The following is a 22,155-nucleotide window of genomic DNA, read 5'->3' as shown; positions in this document are numbered from 1 at the left end:
AAGGCCAGGAGAGATCATCTGATAATGTGTATATCAGCCGTTAAATTTCTCCTCAATACCTCTACATTGAGAACAGCACTCCCTGGATAAAAAACATTTTCCAGGAAAGCATTCAGTATTCATCTTAAGATGAATCCAGCAAGTTTCTAATATTGGGATGACATTGACTGCTGACCTCTAACTGGGACCTGGCCCTTGTCCCATGTGCTTCTGGTTTCCAGGAGCTGTTCACCTGAAGACAAACATACATATTGCTGAAGCCAACACAAACACCCACATACTGCAACCGTCATTAAACTCTCATCCACATTGAATATGGATCAAAGAGCACGCTTCACTACAGGACAGAGGCTGTGTGTGCTCTGAACCTGCAAACGCAGGTATGCCCAAGCACCCTGCCTTGAAGACAGCTGTGGAAGAGGAGCTCTGAGGCTCTTTCTCCACTAAGTGACCCACTGGATCATTTCAGCATCCAGATCCACTCCTTTGTGCCTGAGCATATGCAAGTTAAATTGTTAGTACGGTCTGGCTATGGACCTGATAGCTCACAGACTGCTACAGACTAGGAGTCAGCACGTGTCAGGATCCACTCCAGCAGGCAATCAGCATGTGGCCACCCTGTTTTAGAGCTAAAACAATTTAAAACCATGGAGGTGCCCAGGCCAGATCAGTTGGCTGTAGGGCTAGAGAAAGCCCCTTACACTCTTTATCCCCAAGGGGTCTTGACCCAAGTAAATTACTCTGAAATATCTACCATACATAATGAAAAAAATGAACATCTTTGAGGAAATTTTCTTTACAGTTTTTGTAATTTAACCATATATAAATCAAGATACATTTATTAAGATAGCTGCCATTTATACAGTTTTATGCTTCCCTCTCCCTAAAAGTAGAGCAAGGATAACTGAACTGAAAACCTAAGATTTCCAAAACCCAATTACATAAATTGCCACACCTGCCCTGTTTTCCCCCCTACTTCCCTCCCTCTCCTCCATTTACTTGCATTTTAAAGAGGTCAAGGTTATTAAACTCCTACATTCATATAGCAAGAAAGAGGGATCTAAACATAAAGATCTTTCGCGTGGCATGAATTTGCCCACAGAGTCTGTATGTACTGTTTGTTTACCAATTAGGCTATGAAATTGATACTCTGATGTACACAGTGCATGCAGTTCACACAGGCGAGATAAGGGTGCAATGAAAAACTTCTTCTCCCCTCCCTGACTCATGCTGTGTTTATAGTGTCCAAAGTTGCAGTCCTTACTCTGGCTGATTTATTTACCTCAGTGGGTGTGTCGTCTATGTAAGGACTGCAGTTTGATGACCCAGGTTTGCAATGTTAATGCTGCTCTGACATCAGTTTTTGCATTGCGTTATACAAAATTACAGCTCCGTCACTCATGCTCTAGAAACGCATGCACACTTGGGAAGCCATGAGGAGGGCTACTTGAACAATTTCAGTCTTATCTATGAATTTATAGCTTCCAATAGTGCACTGATTTATACAGCATGGCACTATACATCAGATATATGCTGCCTCAGAAAATTAATGCTGCATTCTGGCAACCATATGGGCAGCTGGCGAGCAGCCAAGAGACCAGCAGAGCACAACCCTGCCTTCACGCAAACCTTCCCTACACAAGAGAACTGTTTGCATGAACTGCACCAGCCAAGGAGCAGAAATAAAGGGATGTTGTTGCTGCTTACACCATCAGACCCCCCAGGGGCAGATGTATAGCAATATGATTAATAAGAGAAGCTGCAGAGACACAGCCGCCTTGCGGCATGTAACCACATGGGCACCGCACTTCTTCATGCCTCAAGGAATGGAGAAGATTACAAAGGTCTCCTCGTGTATCTATTTCTTCTCCATGGATGTCTCTTCCAGTTGTTGCTCTCACATGTGAAAAAATTTAGCTTGCAATCTCTACGAGGAAGGGCATTTACCTTATTTGCTCTGTAAAATGTACATTACACTCTGAGTGCTGAACAAACAATCACAATAATGGCTTACAGTAGCTTAGTTATCTTAAGCACCTTGAAGAAGAAAAGAACATTGTTCAGGAAGGAAAAAAGTAAAAAAAGAACCAACCAACAAACCCAAACATTTCTTACTGCAAGTAAACCACTTTTTGTTCCCTGTTTTTTTGTTTCTCTCACCCTATTATTTCTTATCAAGTACGTGTATGGAGTTAAATCTAACTCTGCGACTGGCTTCAGTGGGCTACAGGAATGCTGGGCTGAACTTGAAACTCCTCAAATAGGATTCTGTCTTCTCATTATGTAAATGATAAAAATCTCAGAAAGAAGATAGAGGAAAATTGAATTTAATGGTTTCAGGTAACTTTATGCAATACCTTAAAAGGAAAATGCCTTGATGATAGCTCAAACACACAATCCTGTTTATAATGTATTCTATGTATATAATGCTTTCCATTCATAAGTATCTCTGATTTTTTTTTACAACTGTTCACAGGAATCATGTCACTTCCTAGGCTTTACAGCAGCTGTTTTACTTCCCATTGCAACAGCCCTGTGGAAAAAAAAAAAAAAAAAGATTGAAAGTGAAGCAGCACACATTTTCCACTATAAACTGGCTGGTATACTATAATTTCATGTTTTGGCTCCCTGTACACTAGGTTTTCCAAGGAGGCCAGCGCTTATCTCCTGCAGTACAATCTCCATACACATATTGTCCTGCTGGTTCACTCAGACAGCTACATTCTTGTCTACATTAGGACTTTTCTTAAATCCTGACGCTGTACTAAAGCTGCTGCCATTTGACTGTTTATGGCAACAACTTGTTCTGCAGGTAAAAGTCGGCCTGGCTTTTTTAGTACTGATTCAGCACTGCCCAGTTCAGTGCCGAGCTAATCAGCACAGTTGCTGTTGCTATCTGACCATCAGTAGCAATTCCATTGCTCCTGCCAATACAGAAACACATTGCAGTGACTTGGGATTGCTGAGAAATGACATCCAAGCACTGTTAGCCCGCTCCAGTTCTGCTCAGTTTGAGGGATTTGTTTGTATCCAGGCTGGAGGCTAGCTACAGTTTAGAAATGCTGACTAGCCATGGTTAAAATAGAAATAAATACATTCACAGCGGATTATATACACCACATCAGCCCAGCACAGTGATAATTTTATTCCTAGTGCTCCTCGGCATTTGAAAACCCAGGCATGCCTGCAATGCTAAATCAACTACTTGCAGCAGCCAGTTTTCCCAGAGCAACCGCCTCTTTTTGCCCAGGAAAAGCAATCTTATCTATGTAGCTTGTAATAGTGAAATGGTGATCTATGCAGACCCTGAAGTCCCCTTCCTAATCATGAAGTAATACAGCCACTGATCCTCATCCTGTGTCTTGAACAATCCCATTTCACCAATATCCAGACAGAACCAAGCATCCAAATCAGCAGAGTACTCTGCAGACGTCACCTGTGACAGAGCAAGCAACTATTCACCTGAGTTGCAGACTACCATATCACAGATTTTACATGGTTTCTTGGTCTTTGCAGGCACTGCCAGAACATCCAACGTTACCTGGTAGCATACTCTTTCTAGATGCGGGGTTAAAAAACCCAAAAAAACAGCATATTTTTCTTTCTTCTTTCTACGTAAGAAGAGTTTGTTCGCTTTTTTCTTCTTCTATCCAAATTACTTCTAAAAGGAATACAATACAGTCTTAGGATGATATTACAACAAGCTCCCCCCCCCCCTCCTCCTTGCTCTCAAGTTCTCCGAGGGCTCTCAGAAAGGCTTTCAACACCTCCCAGGGTTTAGGACCTGAGAAATAGGATCTCTTCCGTCCTTGGAACTGCAAAGCTCTGGTATGGCACAGTTACAGATGTAGGGCAAAAGCATAACTGATCTTCACCTGTAAAACCAGAATTGCTGGTACTTACACAGGAGCTATACTGCTGGATAAAAACAATAATTTAATTGCTTAATGTAGACAAGGCCTCAGAGGATCTCCTTCTTCAAATAACCCAGCCAACCAAAACTTCACCTGTAAAGCCTACTCGTCTGAACTCCCTCAGCAAAAGAGCAACCTGCAATACTCTGCCAGGCACACTAAAAAGAAACAGTATTTCCCCCGTTTTAACCACCCGAAGAAACCACAAAAAAAAAAAAACCACCAAAAACCCAACAAACAGGCACTTGGTCAACCCAGCTCAAATATGACTGTTCTAGGATGAAGTCCCAGAGGATGCCCAATGCAAAACAAATGCAACTGAGGATGCATTACTTACTCCAGCGGGTTAAAAACCAAAGCAAATCCCATCCTTGGATTCGCGAGTCTATACAATGGGCAATGCCTCTTACAGCCAACTGACACGTTTCGCTAGAAACCACACACAAATTACGTACCTAAAAACCATCAAAACGCATCTGATGCGTTAACTTCACCTCAAGTTCACCTCAAGCTGTAGCGATTTCTGTCAATACAGCCTTTTTAGACAATTCCTTTCACGCAGCGCTACAAAGACACTCCTTAAACATCATTAACCACAGCAGCGGCACCCGGGGAAAGCGCGGAGTGCCGCCGAGGCACAGCAAGGCCAGGGGACGAGCCGGCGGCCGCACTGCGAACGGGCAGCATGGCTCCGGCCTTGCCCCGGTGTCCCCCCATCACCCGGGGCGTGTGCCCTACCCGGAGGGCACTGGGAGGGAGGGTGTGGGCAGCCGGGCCTCCGCCCGCGGGGTCTTTGTTCCCGCAGCCGCCCGAGCCTTTTGTCGGTGCGAGCGCCCGGCCGCGGGCCCGGAGCGAGGCCTGCTGCCAGCAGTGCCCCCCGCTCCGGTCTGCCTGCCTGCGCCCGCTCGCCGCGCGGAGGCACCCGTCACACCTGGCCCCGCCGCGCCCCCGACCCGGCCCCGCTCCAGTCCCAAGGGAGTGATGGAAGGCAGGGGAGGGGAGGGGGCGCCCTCCTGAGGCGCGCCGCCGTCGCCGGGAGGTGACGGCCGCGGGAGCGCGCTCGCGCGCGCCCAGGGAGAAGGAGGAGGAGGAGGAGGGGGGCGGGCTGTCCGGCGGCCGGGCGGGGGCGCGCATGGGACGGTGTGTGAGAGAGCGAGCAAGGGGAGGGCGATACCGGGGCGGAGAATAGGTGGCAGCGGCGACTCCGCTCGGCTCAGGGCAGGCAGAGCGGCGGCAGACGCTGCGGAGCTGGGAGACACAGCGGGCGCCGCGCCGGCTCGGGGCATCCTTCCTCGTCCTCTCCGCCCCTCCCCCTTTCTTTTTTCTCTCCTTCCTCGCCGTCCTTCGGGGCCGATCGCTATCGGCGGCGCGATCCCGGGGCGTTTCCGCGGCGCCCGTGCCGGCAGCGGCAGCGGGGAGAGCCGGCCCCTCCCCTCCCCATCCGCGACTGAGGGACCCCCCGCTCCGTCCCCGTCTCCGCCCCTCGCCGGGGCTCGGCGGAGAGGGCCCGGCCTCGGCTCGGCTCCCCGGCGGCGGGCTCGGCGAGGATGTCGGGCGGCGGCGGCAGCCGGGAGGAGGAACGGCGCAAACTCGCCGATATCATCAACCACTGGAACGCGAACCGGCTGGACCTGTTCGAGATCAGCGACCCCACCGAGGTGAGCGACCCCGCCGCGATCGTCCCCCCGCCGCCCGCCCCTCCGCCCCCCTCGGGCCGCCCGGGAGGTGAGGCACCGCGCCCGGGCCAGGCCGCGCCCGCCTCCGCCCCGCGGCCCGCGGCCAGCCTGGCCCCCCGCCTGGCCGGGGGTTTCGGGCATAGGCCTCCCCCCGCTCCCCGGTAACGCTCGGCCCGCTCTGGCCGGGGAGGAGGCTCCGCTCCTCGGCAGGGAGGGCCGGGGAGCGAGTGTCGGGCCCCTTGCCGTGCCCGGAGCAGCTCGGGGGAAGGCAGGTTGCAGCAGCCAGGGAAAGAAAGGGAGCGCAGGGCCGGCGCCGTCCCCTCCTCCCTCCCGCAGGCACATGCCGGCCCGACCCTGCGGGACAGACGGCTCCGGGGCAGGAAACCCTCTGGGAGCTAGAGGTGGTGAAAGAAGGCGGGCAAGGGCGGTAATACAGAAGCTACCCCCAATCCCGACCCCGAAACATGTTATCTCCGTGGGGGGTTTATTTTGTTTGCCTGTGAGTTACACAGAGCCGAAAGGCGGCTGGTGGAAGAGAAGGACTGAGAAGGCTGGTTCTGGGCTTTTATTGTGTTGCTGCTTGCTTGTTTCTTGAAACACCCGGCTTTGCGCGGAAAGTGCTGCTTCTAAGGCGACCCGCTGTACTTCAGCGGCTGCCCGAGCCGCTGGTGCAGTCCCTGGGGCAGCTTTCCCCGGGGCGTGACGGACGGAATGCTTTGGCTCGGTGCAAAGTAAATATCAGGAGCAGGTTCGTAGTCCTGAGTTCACATGTTGTACTGGAAAAACACAGCGGGTAATTTCTTCCTAATGAAATGGGTGTTTCTGATGGCTGAGAGAGGCTGGGTTTTACTCTTCAAAAAAAGCCCTAATAGCCAAACCACACCCTACCGCTACCCCTTGTCGTGTTCCCTGTGGCTGGTTTGTGCTGTGCGTCTGGTTTGAAAGCGGCGGGGGGGGGGGGGAAGAGGGAGGGCTGGAGAGGCAGGTTACAGCCCAGTGTGCGTGTATGTGTGTGTGTGTGTGACAGCCCGCTGAAACCCTGCTCGGAGGGTGGAGGCTGGTCATGTACGTGTTCCTGGGGAAAAGGAGGAAACTCACACTTGCTGTTGGCCTGGCCCCGGTCCCGGTTGTTTATTAACAGAAGCCTCTGAGAATTCACGTTGGCTTGGTCTTTGAGCTTGCTGCTGTTTCTGCACCCAGGTGCTGGCTGCTAGTGTAGCCACGAAAGAAGTCTTGAAAGCAGTTCTAAGATTATTAAGTCTGTGAGGACTTGAAGAGAATTGCTTTGGGTATATTCAGTTCTGCTCACTACACGCTGTTTCTTGAACGCCAAGACAAGGGCTTTCTGTGATTATATTGTACATCTTGCAATATTTATCATAATTAGAGCATCTTGCTTGCGTTGGCTAGGTTTTAACAATATCACTCTTGGTTAACAGTCGCTTGTTCAAAAAAGTGGGCTGACGCTAGCGTGAAGGAGTGTTCCTGGTTGTATTTGAGAATAAGTACAGTCTGTCTGGAACTGCAGATTGACTGCCAACTATAGCTCATTTTTTGTCCATTCCTGATACATCCTAACTTCAACGTATTTTCTTTGTGTTTATGGCGGACTGTGCTTCTGTAGTTTTATTGGCAGTAGTTTAACAAATATTACCAGGTTTTGGGGCAGCTTTACATGTTTATCATAATTAACTAGACTTTGCACAAAAGCTACCAGCTTTATTATAGTTACTGTAGAAAGAAATAATAATTTTACATGCATTAGCTCCACACTTCAGCAGTTAAGCCTCTGAACCTGTCTAGGAGCACACTTACCACCATATCAATGATGACATTTCAGTTGAACTACAGATAGTAAAAATTAAGTGCATGCATATCTCTTTGAATGTTTGAGCTCTTTAGACTACTAGTTCTAAGAATGTTTGGTAAGACTGCAGGTGCATTTACAGCAAACAGTAGGTAACAGTTTTATAAATGTATTTTCAGATAATTACAAATGTTCAAATATTTTTCACTGTTACCTTGAGCTGACCCAAATTCAGCAATATTATCAATGCAGATGATGGTGTGATTCACATGAGAAAAATGAAAGCCCTTTTACTAGACAGCTTGAGAGCTGACAATCCTCTGTTGTTTACCCCGCTTTTCCAGGCTCATTTTGGCCACAAGGCACATCTTACTGTAGGGGCTGCACTGAGCATGGCACCTGTGAAGATGCAGTAACATGGATGTTACTTTTGGTTGGGTGTGCCTGAGCTGGGTCGAACTGGGTCATTGTAAACTGTACAGACAGTGTCGCTGGCCCGCAGGGTTAGCTCTTCAGCTAGCATGTGCCCATACTGCAAGCTGTCACCCAGGAGCTTCTGGTTGTGTTTATCGTGGTTCGGATACCCAGTCTTGATGCGTTATAGTGATTCTTCAGACATTTCTTCAGATTAAGTAACTTGTCTTCTAGTTTCCTGCATATATAATTTTCCATTTCCTTAATAGTAGGGTTTCGGGGAGGTGTATAAGTCAGCAAAGAAAAGGAAAAGTTAAATCTAATTTAAATTGACCAGAGCTGTGGCAGCATAGCTTAGACCAAGACAGTGAAAGGTGCTCGCATGTGACCTACTATTGTACCTCGGTGTTAGTTTGAAAAGTCTAATTCTTTGGTGAGACACTATTGCTCTAATTCCATTGGGTCCTCACCACTTACATTTAGAGTATAAAATGTAACTTGGCTTTGAATTCATAGGGTATTATTTTGAAAGCACTCTAAATGTGTGTGTTTGTTTTTCCAGATAAGTGTTTCATGAAATTAATCAGTTGGAATCCCTGTTAATATTTAATTATGTAGACCAGTCCTAAGGAATTAAGAGATTTGCGTGTCCACCTGCCTCTTCTGAGGGTTAAACACAAATTATATCTTAAAGCATGTAGACAGTAAGATACTGAAAAGCAAAAGCCTTAGGTAGGGCATATTGAGTTCTGTTAACTTTTTCCTAGATTGTTGTGTGATGTGAACAGTCCACTAAGTCATTCAGTGTTACTTTTCCCCAGCAAAACAGGGATGAAGGGAACTTTCTGTTCCATGCTCAAAGTTGAGTATTCTTCTGTGTCTACCATGTGAGGAAGACTGAAGACTTACTGGGAGTGAGGGTTTCATATCTTCACTTATGTTTTTGCTGAAGTCATTTGTGGATTCAGGCTTGAGAGCAAAGTGGAAATTTCAACTTTATTAGATATTTACCTATTCTGACGCTGCTGTTTTGAGAAATCTGGTAATTTGCATTTATGTTCTTCAGATTTTTTGGTGCTTTATTTAGAAAATAGTTGAGAGAAGCTCTGTGGCTTGAGAAGCTTAGAAATGAGCAAACCCCAAACTCTGTTTTTAAAGTGCTATGATTCTATGATGCTAGGTACAGACCCTTGCTAAATATATCTGTAATACTGGTACTAATTTAAATTTGATTAGGCTTTCCTGTCTCTACTGTAAATAACGAGGCAGCTATTCACTTTTTCAAGTCTTAAGAAAAGTCCAGCAGGTTTTGGGGAAATACGGGATGAATCATGTTTTTGTTTGTAGATAAATCAAAATTCAGATTCAAAGTGAAACAGTATGGTAACTCTTCTTTAAATCTCTTTCCCTTTTCATTCCACTTTCACCTTGCCTTGGTTCCAAGTATTACCAAGTTTCTGGATGCTGTTTCTGGATGCTGCTAGTATTTGGTATGCCTTTTTTATTTTTCTTGTTTCTTTTATTTTTTTCTTGGGGCCAAGGATAGAAATGCAGTAAAAAGACTTAGATCTTTTGCAGTAGCAGGTAAATTGATGTTCTGATCTTGACTTAAGTCTTGCGTGATTATAGTACTCAGTTTTGAAAAAGGTGTAAGTTTGAATTAATGGTTAGCAAGTGCATAGTTTTTCAGAAGCTTTTAGATAAGAAATTATTTGCATTTATATGCTTTTTTAAATTAAAGTGTATACTAGAGTTAAGTAATCGATTATATACAAAACTGCATAAGGATGTTTTGTGGAAGAGCAAGGAATGCAAAGGCATTTTAGAGTAGTGTGTTTATCACTATGGGATAGAATAAATACAAATCCTCTGGAAAGTATTTAAGACTTGCTGGTTTAAGATGCGTAAGTGAGGGGTTATAATTATTGTTGATCTTGATGACAAAATAAGTTTCCATCTTTTATGTATGCTTTGATAACTTCATATGAGAGGCAGAGAAGCACTGTGTTTTTTCTGAACGTGGCTTGTGGGTTAGTAATGGGAATTGCATCTAATTTTTTGGGACTGGCACTTTTCAGAAGAGGCAGGTTTTTTTCTAATTGCCCAAGGGCTTGGGGATGGTTATCAGAAACATTGGTCTGTTGCAGTTTTGTTTTCTGATAGAGAAAGCTGTTCTAAACTGATCTAATATAACTATGTATTAACAAAAGTAGAAAGATCTAATCAGAAAGCTTAGAGAAGCCACGTTGCATTATGGGTGATTCTGCTAGTGGAAGTGTAAGTCTAGACGTAGGGAAACGTCATCTAAATGGTGGAAATGCTTTTGTGCCTTCTGAATGTGTCGGATTCCAGTAGTTTTATCTAGTGTGACCCTGCAAACTTGTATAGATCTCAACAAGCTGATTAATGCATCTGAAAATATTATATTTCTGAGTTTGTCAAACCTATGATATGGAAAGTACATTCTCTTTGCAGCAAATGTTTAAGCTAATATTTAGGCAGCCGGGAAAGGTGTCTTAGAATCTTAACAGCTGGTGCCTTTGTGTTTTGGTGAGCAGAATATTTTTCAATAACTGCTACTGCTAAACAGACACAGTTCAAGAGGAGGTAAAAGCACTGAAGTGTTAGTTTGAGGTTAGCCATTTCTTGTTGCAGCTTACTGAGTCTGTTGAGTTCTAGTTTTGCATTGAAATGGCTGGAGAAAAGTCAGGGACTCAGGTCTGCTCATTTGCATCAAAACGGCTATTTGGAGACGAGTTTTCTTTTAACAGAGTAAAAGTGAATAGTCTGTCTCTTTACAAACGAACTATAACCACTGCTATCTAGAGGGCAATAAGAAATATCGATTAAGATCTTGACCACAATCTACAGATACCATAACGTCATGAACATATTTCTAGGAAGAAGCTTTATGCTGTGCTTTTAATATGCCTCATGTAAGTTATTTCTTGAGTTAGTGGCTAATTAGGTCCATACAATTCAGACATACTGGCTTTAAGAATTCCCTCCTGATGTGTGAATCTGTTCCCTGCCTAAAGTTCAGTTGACAAGCATTATTTTTCAGTTGAAAAAAAAACGCTAATACCCTGGACGTGTTAGGGGTTTACTTTGTTTGCACAAGTGTGGGTGTTTTTTTATCTTCCTGACAAAAATAATTCTCTTTCAGAGAGGTTAAAAGAAAAAAACAAAAAAAAAAAAACCCGCACTTTCATGATTTTTTGGAAGAAAATCTTGCTTTACAATTTGTAAAATCTTGCTTTTGTCTGTAAATGCTTTTGTCCTCTAAATGGGGCAAGAAAAACAAGAACTAAGCTGGAAGGTGTTAAAAGCTGAAATGAACTGGTGTTTGTGGTAAGGATGTAGAACTAAGAAACCACTCTGAATTTGTCTTTCTGTCAATAGTTGTTTGAAAAGTTGCTTTGTTACAAATGAAAGTAAGTAGATTGTGGCAATGCAGAATTCCATGTGTGTTGCATAGAGAGCAACTTCTCTTGACCAGTGGTTCTGATGAAGGTGGAAATGGAAGCAGGGTGTGAAGTGGTAAACTGAATGTTACAATAAACTTAAGTAAAATCAAATGTAGGAGTTATTCCAGATAAGTAATGGAGTATTTGTTCTGTCTTTCAAAATTAACTTCACAATTAATGGAAGCCACTACTGAAGTGTATTTGAATCAAGCACTATGTAGGTAATTCTTGATTTTTAGTGCTTTTTTAGCTAGGAAAAATAATTAAGTATAAGATTACGTATTCAGTAATGCTCGTTTTGGTGAATAGATAGGTACAGGATTTTGCTTTTAGCTTGTGAAAAGGCCAAAGCCTGTTAATCCTTTCTGTTAAGGTGGTTATGTTGGTTTTGGAGATCTTTTCTCCTCACAATGTAATTTTTACTGAAAAAAAAAAAAAAAGCCACAAAACCAAACAGCTGCAGTTAAATGCAAAAAACACTTTAAGAGGATGGGCTTTTTTTAAACTGGATATAAAATCCCAACATATGAATGATTTCAGTAACTGTTAAGCAGTGTATTCACATAATTATGTTTAAGTAGCTGAGATGAAGGCAAGCGGGCAACATGTTGCATTATATCTAGCTCATAGCAGAGTTAAGAACTGCCGTATAGACAGCTGTCTGTTGTCTAGTTTTGCACATCAAGATCTGACATGGTAAAGTTGAATGCACATTTCCCTGGAACTTTTTTGAGATTTTTGTAAAAATATCATGGAATTGTAGAGTGGTTTGGTCTGGAAGGGACCTTAAGGGATCATCTATTTCCAGCTACCCTGCCATGGGCAGGGACACCTTTTACTAATGCAGCACAATACATTTCTCTTTCTGTACAGAATCAAGATTATTGAAAGTGAAAATCCTCAAGGATTTTCTAATTTCTTGGGTTTCCTTTGCTTTTCTTTTTCTCTCTGCTTGTTCATTTCCTAACCTCCTTCCATACTCTTTTCTTGTTTTCAAGGAAGGGAATGTAAACTTGACTGATTTGCATTAAGGTGTGCCTTTTGTTTTTATTACTTGCTAAGCAGTCAAGAATGTGGAAATTTAAGCTAAAATTTACAGTAACAGCACTAATTTTAACATTTTCATTGTGTTCAGTGGCCTCTGTAAAGGAAATATTCATATCTTTTCTCAAGTTGTTGCTCAGTGTTTTCTGTAGCCAAATATTGGAACCTGACTTTTTTTCTGTCTTGGTTTATCTTTATGACTAAGGGGCTTAGAAATACTCTTTAGCTAACTTTTCTTTTTATTTTTTTTTTCTTTCAATGAATGTTACCAAGATAAAACCAAACTAGGTATTAGGTAGTTCTTCTGGATGCACACATGACTTAGCTCGTAATTCTAGGTAAACACTGAAGAGATTCTCCCTTCTCTCCTTCCCCTCCCCCTTTAAATGAGGGTAAAAATTATTTACTGCTTTTCTGTAACTGTCCCTCTCTAGAACTTAGATATTCTAAGATTAAATCAGGAGACAAGAGAGATAAAATTCTGCATTATTAGTAGTGGTAGTAGTTCAGGTCTAGCAGTAACTTCTGAGCTGTCTTCCTGGGCCTTATCTTGCCTTGTGAACTTCTTCATGATGAATAAATATATAAGGTCGTAACCACTTTTTGCAGCGGGAAGATAAATTTTCCATGTGATTGGTTGCCCTCAGTCATCAAACTGCAAGTCTGCCTTTCATTGCTGTCTAGTTTGGTTCTCTAGCAAGATTAAAAAAATCCTCCTTTGACATGAAGTCCCATGTTTATTGCTGCTTTTTAGTTGTTTAGTACTCCTGTTTTGCTGGTACTTTCTTATTCTAGGTGACTTTTACTTTTTCTCTGTTAGGCATCTATAACTTGGTAAAACCATTTTTGTGTAATACTTCTGGATTATGGTCTTCTATTAAAAGCTGTAGCCTCAAGGTTATCAACTGATTAGTATTCTCATATATTAGATTTCATTACGTTTTCTACAGCTGCTTTCTTTCCTTGTGTGCTCACCTATAAGTTAGACCCTTTGCTCAGCCTCTCTTCAGATCATCTTTTATCCCAGGTAGTTTTACAAGGGAGCCATTCCTCTGATACCACGTTTCCTCATCTGCTTATGAAGAAGCTGACTAGATACTGCTTTCCACGTTTCTCTCCATGCTGAGCAGGACAGGGCTCTTTATTACCCTCCTCTGTCTTGAACAGTTGTGGTGTAGATTACTAATTACTTATGGAAATGTCTTCAAAGTTTGAATCCTGAAAGAACCTGGAGAGTAGTCGCAGGGCTAGGATAGTCATCTAGAAGACCAATATGCAGCAGTAGTTGTAAATGCAAATGGGATACTAGGAAATGTAAATAATATTCCAGTACATGTGCTTCTAATCTGTCTTTGAATTTCATTCTATAAATAGAAGAGTCTGTTAATGGAGTTTATGATTGTACTGATGAAATTGTATATACTCTTCTGTAAATTTGTCCAGTCAAGAGCAGGAATTACACATCATCAACTTTGCAAGTTTTAAGCTTTCACAAGAATAATTATCAATTCATTTCTATTTTTACTCATGTATTCCAGAGTATAAGATTACACTAGACCTGAAAAAAGTACTTAAGGCTTACTGTAGTGATTATTTTCAAGGACATTAGAAAACTGCTGTGATGTAATTGGAAATTGAGTATCTTGTTTGAATACATGACTTCTAATGCCAGGTCAACTCTTGGGTAAATAGATTTTGTGTGATACAGCACTAGTTGCAATAGAGTGGTGTCACACTGAAACAAAAAGTGGTGTAGATTAATGGCTTCAGGGTGGTCTTTTAATTTATTTGTCCATTGTTTTTATTGCTACTTTGATATGTTTTACTCTGTTGTAACTAGAAGTAAGGTATATGAAAACTCTCACAACAATTTACTGCCTAGTACTACATTAATGGTTTCTTGATGAATTGTTGTAAGGCTTGCCCTTGGTGAATTGTGTCCTAGGGCATGGCTGAATTTTTGGTTTCCTCTGTAGAGAAAGCATCTTTATAGTGGGGAAAAAGTGAAAGAATGAGTTGTCTGGCAACAATATATGTTTGGCAAACAAAGTGTGTTTTCCATAGCAGTATCTATGAACTTAAGTTTCAGTGCCTGGATTTTTCAAGCACCCCATGAACTCTTTAGTAGAGCATTCTCGTTGTCAGATGAGTTGTCTTCTCAGTCCACACTTGACTACAGGCAGATGCACAACTTAATTGCAATGTCACGCTTGAAAAATCCAGTGGAAGATCAGAACTCCCCTTAATGAAGTTTAGTGACTGTTGTATAGCCTGCAGTTGGGCAAAAGAGTTCAAGCAACAAAGAAACTCTCACCCAATGAATACAGCAACAGAGAGTCTCCTCTCTGCGCTCCCAGAAGGTGCTCTACTTTGAGTAGTACATCAGCTTGAAATTATAAAAGACCCTTTAACCATTTTGGTTTTGTTCTCAATTTTAATAAAAACCATTATTCCAGGTTCTCAATTCTAAAAATATCAGGACGGTGCTGTCTGTGTTGCAGTGTCCTCCTGGACAGGAAGATATTTATGTGGAAACAAACCAAATTGTTACCAGGTTGTGTTTTAGAAAGTTTTGCATAGATAAAATCATCTTTGTAATGTAATTTCTTTTATGTTGAGAAATCTGGCTTGTATTAACCTTCCATGTATAGTTTGATAATATTTACTGTGCTTGGATCATATCCAAGCATTGCATGCTTCTTGTAGAATGCTGGGTGTTTTATTAGGAAACATGTTATTTCCATTTAAAGTGATAACTGTACTGAACATGAAAGCTATTCATTTTCAGTGTAGGATGGAATGACAGAATGGAAGTTTTAAGAGTTCTTTAACATCTACTGTATTTATTCTGGCTATTGAAAGACTGGGATAGATTGTTTTCATATCTGGAAAAGGAAAATAATTTGAAAATTGTGTTGGAAAGACAGTGTTTACTAATGAAAACATTGCTCAATCCTGCTAATTGGTTTTGGTGGATTGCCTGTTATGTCTAGTGTTTGCTCTATAGTGAGGAGACTGAAAAGTGCAATTACTTAAGATTACTGCATTTTGCAGTCTAATTCTTTAGCTTTATCAAAGCTTTAACAATAAGCGAAGGGGGGAAATAACTGTTCCCTACTTCAAAAATTGGTGAAATGCTCTAACAAAGCCCTTCTTTATTTTGTGTATAAGAGATGTATTGGAATGCTTTTGATAAAGTCTCCAGAAATACTGAAATTATGTCTAATATTGCAAGTTGTTGCCATAGCACAGCAAGAGCTATTTCAATAAATTCAGCTGTAAATGCCTATAGCAATTTTTTTTCAGACAAATAAGAGTTGACATGTAGGTTACAAAATGAAGAGACTAATGAAGTAATTTTATGCAGTGACTATTGGCATATTCACTGAAGCCATCTACAGGCATCTAAAGACCTAACCATTACAAAGTCATGAAATTATTACAGTCCCAGGAAGTGCTCAAGACATGAGCTGAGCTTGCAGTCTGTCTCAGGTGTTCTAGACATTTAACAAGGAAAAAAATGTGGAAGAAGAGAGGTATTGTCTCTGTCCTAGAACCTTTGTTAGGATTTACAGTGAAACATCTGGGTTTCTGTCACCTTCTGATTTCTGTCTGTCTGTAGCTTTCGACTGAAGTTGACCTGTAAGGTAAGATCTGTGATGACCTTACAGTGTCTGAATTTCAGTGTTCAAAATCACAGTAGAATTTTCAGAAGTAGCTATCAAAAAAATACCTTAATGATAACAATGATCTTAACTGATATTGACTCAGTATCTTGAGTAGTAGTAGTAGTTCTGAAGTACTTAGGAGTTACGAATTCCTGTTGGAAATAAATTATTTGCAGGCTTCTACAAGCTCCAGAATACTTATGTCACGCTTCACTTTCACACCTGCAGTAATATTGAGCATGAACTCAGAAAATCAGGGCATCTAATTTATGAGAGATTAGAGGAATGTGAAAACTTTGCCTTTGCACAGTAATAACCTTCATTATCTTGTGTGATAACTGTCAAGTGCAGTGCAGAATTTGGGCAGCTGTACCAATGTGAGACAATCATGTACTAAAGCAGAGTAATGTACAACACTCTGATCATGGTGGTCTGAAGTTTGTAAAAGCCTGTTGAAACTCAGCTCTTACCTTAAGTGTCTGTCTTACCTGCAGTGGTCCACAACTGTCACTAGGTCTTTGAGCAACCCTGTGTGCATGGATGCTCATAAATACCCATATGTATAATTATAAATGCACTGATTTAGCTGTCTCAGTAAGCCTGCTTATGTAGAAATCTTCTCCCACATTTCTCATACAGACACTCTGCCCCAAAAATCTCAAATCCACAACCCTGAACTGGACACCTCAATCTTATACTTAGGGTGAAAAATGCCAGTTATAACAATATTTGTACCTGTTTATCTTGCTATACAGGGAGACCCCAGGAGCATGGCTTTGTGATTATCCAGCTTTATCAATAGCTTCCCATAAGGTTACTGATCAGCCAGTCTTCCAGCATGTGCCTTGTGGACTTTGGAGTTTGGAACGGGCAGACTGTTGCAGTTGAGCTTCTTTATAACCAGCTAGTCCTTGTGCTGATGGTGGTTGAGGCAGTGGGGTTTTTTCTAAGGGGATGAGGGGAAAAGATGTTTATTTCTTGCTTGCTGTGATATTATAACCACAGATAACACTCAAGCTGAAAATTTATCTATTCTGGGTACCTGCTAGGTAGAGACAGAATGAGTTTTCTTGGTTAATCTTGCACTGAATTCCTTAGCTGCTGAGAAGGGGTTCTTGCACCAAGGGGAAGAATTACTTCCTAACTACCTCAGAGGTAATTATGATGGTACTCACAGCAGGTTGAACTAAATTTAGCCAAATCCTGAGAATAAACAGGGTGTTTATGCAGCAAAGTGGGCAAGGCAGTTTCTCTAATCATTGATACGTATGCCTTTTTCTTAGTTCCAGCTCTCTTCTTCCCAGGGTAGTACCATGGAATTGTCAGTGGTAGTAGAAGTCTGCTAGCAGACTGAAATACCAGGATATTTCCGATACCATTATACCCTGAATTTCTGAGTTAAAATACTGAAGAGCACTGTTCTTTGGCGTGACTGATAGTTGCTTAAGTAATCTGAAGCCTTTTCCACCTCAGCAGCTGTAAAAGAGGATGAATAGTTCCGTGTGTGTGTACATCCATACCTCTGTTTTGTAGCCACTTCTTCAACCACACCTTGGCACTTCTGAAGCACAGAAAGACAGCTGGTAGCATTGACCTTCTTTCTTCCACCACTGCAGTCTGATTTGCATCGTGGGGGTTTTTCAGCAGGGAACTGGCCGTCTGATTCTCTTCCAGCTCTACGGTGGTGATGATGCTGAAAGGCAGCAGTGGGGTTTGCTGCTTCTAATGTTTAGCAGTTGCTTTGAGCTGATCCTTAGCGCTTTTACAGCTTCCAGAAGTACTGAATAGTAACAGTTAAATTTGTATGTTAATACTTACTGTGACTTTCAAAACCTTAGGCCAGCCCTTTCTTTGCTTTATCCTCCACCCCCAATGTCCATCTGAGTTTGCTGTTGTTAAAGGTCATCAACATTTGAATTGGTGTTTAGTTTATTTCAAAAATTCTTCCCATATTTACATGTATGAAATTTATGTCAAATTAAAAAGATATTGACAAGTTTAAGTTTTGTGAATGCTTACTGCATTGGTTGGGAAAAGTTGCTTGCTATACACAAGTGAACATTTTTTTTATGTGTGTTACTGAGCTGTTGTGTTTATACATACCAGCATAAATGTTAATGTTGATCTTTTTCCTTACCTTGGCTATTGACCTAAAGCAGTTTCCTAGCTAGAACATATGTGATTTGATTTTTGTGGAATGAGCAATTCTGAGTCTAATTTTTGAAAGTTGGCAGTGCTCAATAAAAAAAGAAATAAAAATAAATATTTGGAGACCAGTGATACTACTTGATTTCTATTTATTTTGCTTAGAGTGCTTTCTGCAAGATGATGTTAAACAAGATGAGATTATTTAGATCGTACTTAAATTCTACTTGTGTGTTGTAGCCTCCTCTAAAAGCTGCCTTGTGTTTGTATAAAAGGAACATCTAGCATTCTCACTTTGTTATAAGATTTCCATGATGTTGGGATAGCAGAACAGTGATGCAGATACGTGAAGTAATGTGTTCAAAACTGTGCTGTAAATCTGGTTACACTGGAGCTAGAAAGAGAAGCCAGATTTCTGTGTGTGTGTGCAGTTTGCTGTTAGCTGGGTCATGCAGGGCTGGGTGGGGAGTTACACTTAACATGTTGTGTACCACCACCCCATCTCTAATTTGAATCTTAAAGGGACTTGTATGGTATAGCAGAGAATGACTCTTTCCTTTCCTTTGGTACCTGCACACAGTGAGAAGTAGGTTATGCATTCTTCGAAGAAAACTTGAGTAATCTTAATATTTTGGGGTACCTTATTTTTGTCTCAGAAATACTTAAATATCAAATCTATGTGAGACTGTGTCATTTCAGTAAATATGTAACTTAAGTTTTGAACTGGATGAATAATTTCTCTTTTCTATGTGTAGCTTTCTGGTATTCAAACTGCTAGGAAGCTTATAAACTGTTGATTGAGGCAGTTAAGACAATTCGCTGTTAATTAAGACAAGTATGAATGTTGTATTAGCATTCTTAAAGAGAATACTGAAGAAATTCCAAACCCCAAATTCTCTGTTGTAATAATAATAGTCGTCTTTGTAGAATCACAACCTGGTTTGGGTTGGAAGGGACCTTAAAGATCATCTAGTTGCAACCCTCTGCCATGGGCAGGAACACCTTCCACTAGACAGGTTGCCCAAAGCCCCATTCTTGAGCAAGTCAGTCAGAAGTACCTAATCCTTTAAGAAAGCGTGCTTCTTGTTGTGGAAAAGAGTAAAAAATACACAGCACAGATAATATGGTGTTAACTAATACATGAAATGTGCATGATCTTTTTGTTTGCCTTGGGGTTTTGTTTTATGTTTGTTTTTATTTCTGTACAAATGATATATTTTTGTGCAAGTAAGCATGGAAAACTTTGTCTTTTAGTAGAGAAAACTAGCACGCACATCACACTGAGAGAGATTACTGGTTGTTAATTAAATGAGGGAAAAGGCTGGAGACTCCTTATATTTTTAAATGTCTTCCCACTCTTCTTGACAGATTGATTTCCTCCCCTCGTTTTGATTCATTTTTCGTATTCTTCTGACATACTTCCTCACTAGTGAGAAGGATGGGCCTGTCTTTTGGTGTATCTTTTCAGCTGCCTTAATCCCGATTTGCTGCAAAGATTCTTTGGGTGATATCACCAGTTAAAGCCTAGATTGTTTCACAGTGAGTCAGAATATACTTGAAATCTTGCATGGTAGTATCACTTATGCCTTAATTAACTGTGTTTTAATATCTGAGTAAGGCAAACCAAGTTACTAAATGCTTTTGTAATCTGAGCCTGTTTAAACTTGAAATACTCCTGTTCACAGTTAATCATCTGCATTAATGTTTGTATTTTAACTTGTCCTTGGTCCATGTGCCACTGAAATGACAGCCCCTTGATAAGAATAAATTTAAGGTTATTTGATGTAATTGTATTTTGGAGCAAGAAAATATTTGAAATTAACCAACTAATTCATGTTCTGGTTGTTTTTTGTAATGTAGTGTTGCCAAATGGAATATTAGAGGGAGTTGACTAAGCATACAAGCCCTGTCACTGGCTGCAAAACTACCTACTGACAGAAGTGCAAGACTTGCTGAAAATAAGATTTCATGCACAAGTACACAGGTGAACACTTCTGATTACCACAGCTGCAGAAACCAGTTTTGTTAACCAGTGCTACATGATGAAAATATTAATTCATTATCTCCTAGAAGAAATCCTTAAAATAGAGCTGGTAGTGCTTTTAAAAATGTAGCTCCTTTGGTAATCAAATGTGATGTTTGAAGGGTGAAATGAGCGCATTCATGGGTGGATTTCCCAGTGCAGTGTTATTTCCTCACTGGGGAAGTATTTTTCACTTTGTTATTCTATATAAAGAAAATAAAAATCATGTATATATTTTCTAAATACCTGAGACAGAGTATGGAAAACTTAAATGCTGTGAATTGCAAAATAAGATTTGTTTCAGTATACTGACAGCTTAGATTGTATCTCCAGACAGAAAAGCATTTTTTCCTAAAGCTGAAGTGTATTCCAGAGGGTTGGAATTTTTTAAGTAGTGAACAAATTGAAGTAAAATGAAAAATAGTGCATAATGCTGTGTATCTGATCTGTGCTCAGTTATTGTCAAAATCTGCTCCTTGAAATCACATTCTTGAAACAAGCATGAAAATGTTCATTGCTTAGTCATGTAAACCTTACTGATGATGTAGAGTGGGTAGCCTCTGGCACAGGGAGGAGTTGCGTCTCTAAACTCAGTAGTTCTTCATCACAGCTTAAAAATGAGTGGATGCTGGAATTACCATTTCTGACTCTGATGTTGCAAATTAGTCCATCTCACTTTATTAACATGCGTCTGTCCAAAAAAACAGCTTGCAAAATGGAAGCTATATCCTTTCAGAGAAAATTATACTTGCTCCTTTTTGTTGTTCAGCAGAACCTCTTGAAAAACTTGGCTTTGGGGAAAACATGTTCTCTTTCTGATTGTTCATTTGTGTACCTTTAGCCATTTCAGATATTACATAGCTTTAAAATTTAGGCTGATTACCTTGTGGAGGTGACATCATTAGAAATGTCTCAACATCTTGAGAGGGAAGAGTGTTTATAGTTGCTCGAGACTTCTGTATAGTTAGTCATGTATCTCAGTTTATAAAGGCACAGATGTGTTTTTCACTGTGTGGCAGTTGAATGTCAAGACAGAAAACTGCAAATGTGATTCCTGTCTTCTACAATTAATCAAATGAAATAGTAAATTTCAGTATTCCTGATTTCTGCTGTCTATAATTTTAATTAAAAAAATCATAATTGGCTGGACTGACTTTTGGGAGCTGAATTAGTGCTGTCTCTTGGATATGCATTTCAAAGGTGCAGATCAAAAAGACTAACAAAACCAACTGTTCTTCTCCATTTGACATCAAAAACCTTGGAGCTAGTTTTCCTAGTTCTTCACCATTGAGGTAGCTCACTTATAATTAAGAAAAAGCTTATTTTATTATTGTGATAAATAGAAGAGAAACTGATACAGATTGCTTTGGCAATTGACTGCCTTCTGTATGGAGAATTTTGGAACTCGTGATAATGAGAACCATGTTTTTGTAGTGCTGAAATGGAGAGATTCATCCATGTGATTTTGTGGACATAGATATTTTTCAGGTAATGATTGATTACCTGACAAGTACTAAGTATCAGGTTGCTCTTAGAAGATGAAGAGGTGATGCGGAGGTTAAAAGTAGTGTCATTGACACGTTTACGCTGCTCTCAGTGGAGGAGCAGTCCTCGTGCCTTCTCTGGGTAAGTACATTACGGTTTGGAGACAACTCTACTGCAGGTACAGGCCATGTAGGTTTTACAGTTAATTATTGTTAGTTTAATACTGTCAGCAGAGCTGAATATTTACGTGAGAATTTTCAGTCATGAAATTATTGACAGTGAGGAAAATCTTAATTTTTACTGTAGCTGGTTTCTAGAACCAGTGCTGTGACAAATTCACATGATGCATATCCTAGACCTGTATCATAAAAACAGTATCTCCACTGTTGTATGGCTGTATTTATACAGTGGTGTCTAGAAAACAATTCTGCTGTTACGTAAAACTTCAGCTACACACTAGTAGTAAGATCATTTGTCTGCAAATCAAAATTAAGGAGAGATAGAAAGATTAA

At 41.1% G+C, this 22,155-nt stretch overlaps 1 protein-coding gene and 1 long non-coding RNA gene across 23 annotated transcripts in view; one reads left to right on the top strand and one right to left on the bottom strand.

Annotated features, from left to right (window-relative positions):
* Window positions 1-2,339: 2,339 nt before the first annotated feature.
* On the bottom strand, window positions 2,340-5,390 carry LOC136015053 (uncharacterized). 3 transcript variants are annotated; one of them, XR_010613056.1, is made up of 4 exons: window positions 5,089-5,390; window positions 3,785-3,875; window positions 3,542-3,661; window positions 2,340-2,533 (listed from the first exon to the last, which is right to left on the bottom strand). It is a non-coding gene; the product is annotated as an uncharacterized LOC136015053 (long non-coding RNA). The 3 variants fall into 3 exon arrangements; XR_010613057.1 differs by lacking the exon at window positions 5,089-5,390 and adding an exon at window positions 4,370-4,882; XR_010613055.1 differs by lacking the exon at window positions 3,785-3,875 and having other exon boundaries at window positions 5,089-5,386.
* Window positions 5,047-22,155, top strand: part of AFDN (afadin, adherens junction formation factor) — a 116,572-nt gene continuing 99,463 nt past the window's right edge. For 9 of the 20 annotated variants that reach the window (XM_065680418.1, XM_065680413.1, XM_065680409.1 and 6 more), the window contains exon 1: window positions 5,050-5,572. In XM_065680418.1, the coding sequence (XP_065536490.1) occupies window positions 5,462-5,572 (111 nt within the window). In that variant the 5' untranslated portion in view covers window positions 5,050-5,461. Of the gene's footprint in view, window positions 5,573-22,155 lie in introns of all 20 variants that reach the window. The other 11 variants (XM_065680411.1, XM_065680404.1, XM_065680410.1 and 8 more) reach the window with 3 other exon arrangements.

This window comes from Lathamus discolor, chromosome 5 (genome assembly GCF_037157495.1).
Source record: "Lathamus discolor isolate bLatDis1 chromosome 5, bLatDis1.hap1, whole genome shotgun sequence".
NCBI classification, from domain to species: Eukaryota; Metazoa; Chordata; class Aves; order Psittaciformes; family Psittacidae; genus Lathamus; species Lathamus discolor.
This window is presented reverse-complemented; position numbering and strand designations above follow the sequence as displayed.